Source organism: Puma concolor, chromosome B1, assembly GCF_028749965.1.
Source record: "Puma concolor isolate L17-30 chromosome B1, mPumCon1.1.hap2, whole genome shotgun sequence".
Classification (NCBI taxonomy): Eukaryota; Metazoa; Chordata; class Mammalia; order Carnivora; family Felidae; genus Puma; species Puma concolor.
The window spans coordinates 116,240,583-116,248,430 of NC_141670.1; the positions used below are offsets into that span (position 1 = coordinate 116,240,583).

The window sequence follows — 7,848 nt, forward strand, 5'->3', positions numbered from 1 at the left end:
AACAGAATCATGACCAATATTCTCCATCTAAATATTACAGGCCTACCTCAGCAGCAACGATCAGAGTTGTGAGTGGGTATGTGGGGAGAAGGACAAATGGACAAGGATTACTGCAATGAAGATAAAATCGTAAAGGCAGCTAACATTTTGTGAGCCCTTATTAGGTGCCAGACACTGCTGACTGCTTGACATGTACTAATTCATTCAATCCTCTCCATACTCCTCCCAGGCTAGTCCTAGTCCTAATCCTACTTTAGAGATAAGTAAACTCAGGCTGGAAGTTAAGTAACTTTTCCACATTATCACAGCCAGCATATAAGTCATCCAATTCCTCATACTGAACTGGAGCCAATCTATATTCAAACACATCAAATTTTTCAGTGGCACTCAACAAGCAAAACATACTTACCCTATGCCAAAAAACATAGGTCAAAGAGCATAAAAAATGAGGTGATACTGCCTAGAACTACATGCTACAGGGTAGAATGCAAAACCAGATGGGTGAAACCAACCAACTGGCTGACTGCGGACACAAAGATGTTCTGCGGGAAAGCATGGTTCCTTCCACAGGATTAGAGTTGTCACCTGAAGTGGCTGAGGCTCTTTTAAACCTTGTTAGGTAAGAATGGAACTACATTCCCTATCAATGTCCACTATACTTAGACTTCTGGTCTTTATCAACTTTTGGAACGACAATTTTGTTATGTTTCCAAACAGTGGGGCAAATAACTTTTTTCCCCCTTAACTTTGAAAAGGCACTCCTTGCACCAACCACTCAAGGCTTTGACCTGACCACATCAGTCATTTCTCTCCTCTCCTTTCTCAAGTGAATGCTCCATTACCATACCCATAATTCCAGGAGCCACCTCTGTGCCTTTTAATGCACATAACATGGTATCCAATAATGGAAGGAGCGTTCAAAAACCGAGCAATTCAATTTTGTACAAAGGTTGAAGAGATGCTTTGTACGTAGTTGCCAATCCTCTTCCACTTGCTGTCTTCGAGGTACTATCCAGAAGAGTTTCTGGACCCATGTCCAATATTGTTATTGGAGGCTTCAGGCCCTAATATCTTCTCACCAAGATGTTGTTTAAGTGTTTTTAAACCAAAACGTTATTTTACACCTGCCCACAACAAATCTCACTCTCACAGCCTTGAGAGATTTAGGTGGAGCAGAGAGAATGTAAGTGTGCTCAAGCTAAACTCTCAGTATCATGCAGTATATAGCATGTGGAACTTTTAGGTTAAAGGGGCTTACTCCTCCTTACATGTAACACAGACTACACGAACACCATAACCTAGCAGCCAGGGCATCCACACAACAAAAAGGACAATGTATGTCCACAAAACATGATCTCAGAAGAAAGAAGTGAGACTGTAAGAAGCCCGATGAATAAAAACATTAATAAAATACTAATTTTAGGAGGAAATGCAATCAATATGCTGCAAAAAATTTGCAGGGGAGAATTAAAATAGATAGTAATAATAAAATAAAATAAAATAAAAAAAAATCAAGCATGGGGTGCCTGCGTGGCTCAGTGGGTTAATCGTCTGGCTTCGGCTCAACTCATGATCTCACAGTTCAGTTCGTGGGTTTGAACCCTGCATCGGGGTCTGTGCTGACAGCTTCTAGCCTGGGGCCTGCTTCGGATTCTCTGTGTCCCTCTCTCTCTCCCCTCCCCCGCTCATGTTCTGTCTCTCAAAAATAAACATAAAAAAATAATTAATAAATAAATACTTAAAAAAGCAAGCATGGAAGTGTGAACTAGGTTGCAAACAGACACTGAAAAAATTAAACTTTCATGACTAGCCACCGCACTGGAATACTCCCTTAAGAAAAATTTGATAACTGCCTCCCCTTCAATAATACAAGTTGCAAAGGGCTGAAATGCTGAGAATAAATCAGCTAAGATAAGAAAATCACAGTTCTCCAATATGAGCTGGAATGTAACGGCTAAAAAATAAATAAAATGCAAGTATCACAATATCCAGGTAATCAATTGCACAACTGACCCCGTATCACAGCTCAGCCGGAGGGACAGAGTCCTGAAGATGGACAATGAGATTAGACACTCCTCCTGGGCCCGCAGCCACTCTATCTCCCTCTCCCACTCCCACTCTCCCTAGAGCCTAAACTGCGCAGTTCTCTGCACAAAGTGTAATCGGTCAAAGTTGCCTCGCCAATGCGCCGCAGTTGGGAAAGTTCTAGGGCCTCACAAGCTCCAATTAGATAACTTTACAAAGTGTTACCAAAATGCTTACTATTATTATTCTTTGTAACCCACAAGCAAAGGTAACACATGGCAGGGACGAGAAGAGGAATCATTTAAAAGAACAGAAAACAGCTCTGACAAAGACTGCAGAATTCTAGAAAACTGGTAAAATCAAAACTGATCGCAGTCCAGGTCTCTGGGAGCAAATTCAGTCTACACCGAACGGCGAGCACGCATGTTATTCCGCAAAATTGTGCACATATAAATAATACTATCTGCTCTGCATAGATCGCTTCCAAAGTGCTTGCAGAAACACTTTCCACAGAGTTTTCATCCGGCCCTGCGGCGGGGCGGTGCTGGAAGTTAGAGACGAGTAAACTGAGACTCCGTCTGCGACTGGTTCTTTGGGGGAGTGGAGACTCAGGCCGAGACTCGAGATTTTCCAACTACACGCGTGAGGGGCGGGGTGGAATTTCCCCGGTCTCCCGAGGACGCTGGCCTTTGGCGGAACACCCCACGCCGGGTCTCCGCGGGCCGGCGCCCGCAGGGAGCGTGCGCAGCAAATCGAGCGGGGTACGCTGCCCACCCGCCGGCTCACCTGGGCGATGCCGGCGCCCATTAGCCCACCTCCGATAACCGTCACGTGCTTGATGATGATTTTCTTCGCCGAGGCTGAGGCAGTGGATGAGGAGGACACAGAGCGCACGAACTGCCGGGTTACGAAAGCCATGCTGCAGAGACGAAGGCAAAGGCGGCAACAGAGACGACGCCCGCCGAAGTTTTCCGCCGCGCGAGGACTAGCAGCGAACTGACCTCTGAGGGGGGGAAACCGAGGCCCCCCTCCGCGCCGCGCGCCCTCGCGTTCAGTGACGTCATTGACGGCGAGGCGGAGACTCGAAACGCGCCCCGCCCATTGGCCCGGGCCCGGGTTCCAGGATTGAAAGTCCGAGAGCGGCTTCCGGGCCCACGTGGGCCGCGCCTACTAGCGGGGAAGGGGGCGTGGTCGCAGCTGGGCGAGCGTGGGAGGGGGCGGCTGGGCTCACTGCTAGGGTGCGTGCGTGGACCCTGGGTCCTCCCGCCTTGCAGGCCTGTGCCTAGACACGAGCAACTCTTGAGATGAAGCATGCCGTTGCCGTGCTAAATCCTCGTCTTTGATGCTTGTGCGTATTTCGGCGCTGAATACATACATGGTATTTGGCTGTGGTGATTATTTTAATGCGGTGGATATTGTTTCTGCTAAAATGGAAGGAAACAACCTGCTTACACCCAAAACAAATGTCACTAGACCCATGAGTTCCAGAGATCAGGCCCACGGGAAGGAAAGGGAGTTGACCTTTAGTTACCCATGTCAACATCAGACATCTGTCAATGCAGTGCAGGTGGGCGGTTTAAGGTCAAAAGCAACCGTTGTGAAGTAACTTATCACAATAGAAAGCATGGGAAAAGAATGTCTTTCCAAATAATGGAAGATCTGATACCAATTAGGCCAATCTTCTCAGTCATGTGAATAATTTCTAGTAAATGTACTGCAATTTAATTTCTAGTTACTGTACTGTACTAGTGATATAGAATCTTTATTTTTAAATATGTAATAAGAACCCACAAACACACCAGACAAAAATCGTCCTTCCCTATCAGAAGTAACCCACATAATGAATGCTGTGTTCAGCATTCCTTTGCTTTGATCTCATTTTTATGTCTAATTCTATAAAAATATGGGAGAAGTGGGGAGCCGGGGGGGCTCAGTCCACTAAGATTCTGACTTGGGCTCAGGTGGTGATCTCCTGGCTGGTGAGGTCCAGCCTGCATCAGGCCCTCTGCTGTCAGCACAGAGCCTGCTTTAGATCCTCTGCCTCCCCCCCCCCGGCCCCCCCACTTTCCTTTTGTCCCTCTTCCAAGCTCTCAGGCTGTCTCTCTTTTAAATATAAATAAAAACATTTTTAAAATATTTTTTAAAATATGGAAGAAGTGCTATTGTTCAGGGCTCTGTTAGGCTTGGGACATTACTAGGATCACTACTGATTGAGACAGTGTTACATCCAAATAACCAAAGTCCATTGAGAGCTAGAATGTAGCAAATGCAAAAGCATATGAGACTAGAAATGGAAAAAGTTACACAGAGAAACCTAGTAACTTGAAGAACAAGTCAATCTATGAAGAAGAGAGAACTCTAGGCAGAGGAAGCAGCACATGCAAAGGCAGAAACAAAATATCTCCGGGGGAAAGTAGAGAGGAATTAGGTGTGGTTAGCAGTGAAGCTAGGATGGTAGAATAGAAGGATGCATGGATGATTCTTCAGGTGGATTTTAACTTTCTGTTCTCATTTGTAAGTTGTGTTTAAGACAAAGTCAAACATTTTAATTAGTGTTGTCACAACAAATACTTCTTAATTAAAATGTGTGTAATGTAAAACAGTGCCTGAGAATGCTACATTTTCAGATCTGTGATTTGTTTTCCTCTGGGAAGAAAGAATAACCACTGCCATGTTTTTAGTGACTCTCAAATCTGAGGCTGTATTATTTAAGAGTGTGATGTAAAACAAAGGAACACAGCAGTGAGAGTCCTGGCTCTGTCACTCGTGTATGGTATGACTGCAGCAATTGCTCTTACTGGGCTCCAGTGTCCTTGTCAATCAAAACAAATGGTTGTATACCTTTCCAGCTGTCCCATATGAAGAGTCTTCCCCCAGTTTACAGTCTTCTGAAGCTGGAGGTCCACCCTACCCTGCCTACTCCAGCCCAGTCCTGATCAAATGACACTTACAATAGAATCATTCTTCTTTTATTAAGACTGCAAGTCTTTTCCCAAGGGTGGCCTTGGCCTTTCAGGCATCCAGTAATGGTTTCTGTGGTCTCTGACTGGCACCTTCATCCTGTTCCTGGGGTCGTGCTTCATTTCTCTCTGCAAAGAGAGGGGGGTACTGGGAAGCATGACCCTGGTCACTGAACCAATTCACAGACAGCAAAGGGGAAGGTTGGCACAGAGAGTGGAGTAAGTGATGACTGCTTTTATTTTTGTCTCATAAATGGATAATTGTAATACTTAAAAAAATACATTTCAAAGAAGCATTATTTGAAAGTATGCATGGTGGGGGGCCCTAAGAGTGGCAGAATCAGGGAGTACAGTAGGTCCTTTGCCTCCAACAAGGCAGCAATGGACAAAAAAATGTGAAAGCCTTCCCGGCTATCCTGCTTTATGAAACAGGCAGGCAGAGAGCTGAGCTGACACTTAAGTCTTCCCATTGTCATGTGATAGACACATTGCCCCAAGGACAGTGTGTTAATAATCAGGAGCATTAATGGAGACAAGTTTCATTGAGTAAATTAGACTTTTCCTTATAATTGTGTGAAATTAGTGATTTCTGGCTTACTGGTGAAAGAGTGAAAAAGTAATGCTGCCTCTCCTGTTTTGAGCAGTTTTTAGGTCTCGTGTGGTAGAAAACTAGAACCTGTGCCTGCTTAGGGTGGCACAAGAGCAAAGCCAAGAAAGTTCAGCTAGAAGTTTGCTGACTGCAAAATTAATGAGGGTTGACAGTGTCACACTTGTCAGCATGGTTTTCAAGGAAATAATCATAAGATTTGCATAAGCAAGACATGGCTAGTTTGAGACGGGCACAGTTATTTGTATACCCTACTGAAAGATGCTCTCAGAATGATTTATAAAGCACACAAGGCAAATCTCTAATAACATTGAACAATTTTACAAATACTTTCATCATCTTGAGATTTTAGGGAGGAAAAAAAGTATCATGGCTGACTTTAAATACGTGTCTTGGCTTTTACCATGCTGGCAGTCCAACATCCCAACACAGCTAATGGCTCTCTCCCTCTATTTCCCCTCTACTTGGAAAATTCATCAAATCCTCATGACACTTTTGGTAGGTACTAAGGGTACCCTGCTTTTATAGATAAAGAAACAGAGGTACAGAGAGGTTTAGTAACGTAGTCAAAGTCACACAGCTAATGACTGGCACAGGAAGAATTCAAACCCATGGCAGTGTGTTTTCAGGGCTCATGTTCTTGACCATTGTTTGGCCTCTCTTTGTAACAACCCTAAGACTACCACTGCTATCCTCCTCTAAGGGTGAAGAAACCAATGTTCTGAATGGTCAAATTGTTTATTAAATGTAATTTACCTAATAACTGGCCAGGCTCAGATTTGAATCCACTCTGACCTCAAGTCCCTTTTCATAACTCCATCCTTCTTAGTGTCCCTGGTGCTAGATCACTTTACTCCCCCCGTTTTAAAAACTTTATCCACAGGATAAAGACTAAACTTCTAAGTCCTTGCCTCAACATTCTAAATTCATCTATTTCCTTCTATTCTTTCACAAGTACCTTAAATTCTAGCCATAAAAACCAAAGTTGCTTTTCTTAACTTTTTTTTTTTTTTTAAGTAGGCTCTATGCCCAGCATGCAGCCCAATGTTCACGATCCTGAGATCAAGACCTAAGCTAAGATCAAAAGTCTGATGCTTAACTGACTGAGTTAAGCAGGTGCCCTTGCTTTTTCTAACTTCTTACTTATGTTTCATAAAGACCCCAAATGCTAGCTTATTTATAAATGAGTTCAAGGCTAAAATACATTTTTAACTAACTACAATTCTCAGAGATTTTCAGTCAGATATTTAGAGTTAAGGCTGACAGTGACTCCTGGCTTATTTTTAAAAGTAAAATGATTGGGAGTGCCTGGGTGGCTCCAGTCGGTTAACTTTGGCTTGGCTCATGATCTCCCAGTTCGTGGGTTTGAGCCCCACATCAGGCTCTGTGCTGACAGTGTGGAGTTTGCTTGGGATTCTCCTTCTCTCTGTCCCTCTCCTGCTTGCTCTCTCTCTCTCTCTCTCTCTCAAATAAATAAGTAAACTTTTAAAAAAGTAAAATGATTGATTTTAGAAATAATAAGCAATTTCTTGGGGTGCCTGGGTGGCTCAGTCGGTTGAGCGTCCCACTTGGGCTCAGGTCATGATCTCACGGTTCATGAGTTTGAGACCCCCGTTAGGCTCTATGCTGACAGTGTGGAGCCTGCTTCAGATTCTCTCTCTTCCTCTCTCTCCCTATCCTTCCCCTGCTCTCTATCTCTCAAAATAAATAAACTTAAGAAAAAAAAAAAAAAAGAATAACCAAAGCATAGGGTTCTTTGGAGTGAATAAAGTTGAGATTGGAAGGTGGCAGGGGCCAGATCAGGGTGGACCTTTTTATGGGAGTCATGGTCACAATTATATTTAAATTTTTTCCATTTTTATATAGAAATAATTGCAAACTCAGAAAAATTGCAAGAATAAGAATAATGCAAAGAAACCCATATACCTCTTACCCATGTTTACCTATTGTTAATACTTTATACATTTGCTTTATCATTTTTATCTTATCTATTATCTATTTCTACCTATCTATATATCTATATCTATCCATAATATTTAAGATATGTATAACACATAGAAATATATATATATATATATATGTATATATATATATTATCTGAGCCATTTGTAGGTAAGTTACACACATCATTGTTCTTCGTCTAGTATTTCAAAGTATATTTCCTAACAGTTGGGCAATTCTCTCACATAACCATAGTACAGTTATCAACATTAGTAAATTTAATAAATTTAATATTAGTAAATTTAAATGTTACAA

General features: G+C 42.8%; 1 protein-coding gene across 1 annotated transcript in view; it reads right to left on the reverse strand.

Moving 5' to 3' along the window:
* Positions 1-3,061, reverse strand: part of HADH (hydroxyacyl-CoA dehydrogenase) — a 50,637-nt gene extending 47,576 nt beyond the window's left edge. The window contains exon 1 of the mRNA XM_025921787.2: positions 2,812-3,061. Coding sequence (XP_025777572.1) covers positions 2,812-2,943 — 132 coding nt within the window. The 5' untranslated portion in view covers positions 2,944-3,061. The remainder of the gene's footprint in view (positions 1-2,811) is intronic.
* Positions 3,062-7,848: the final 4,787 nt, after the last annotated feature.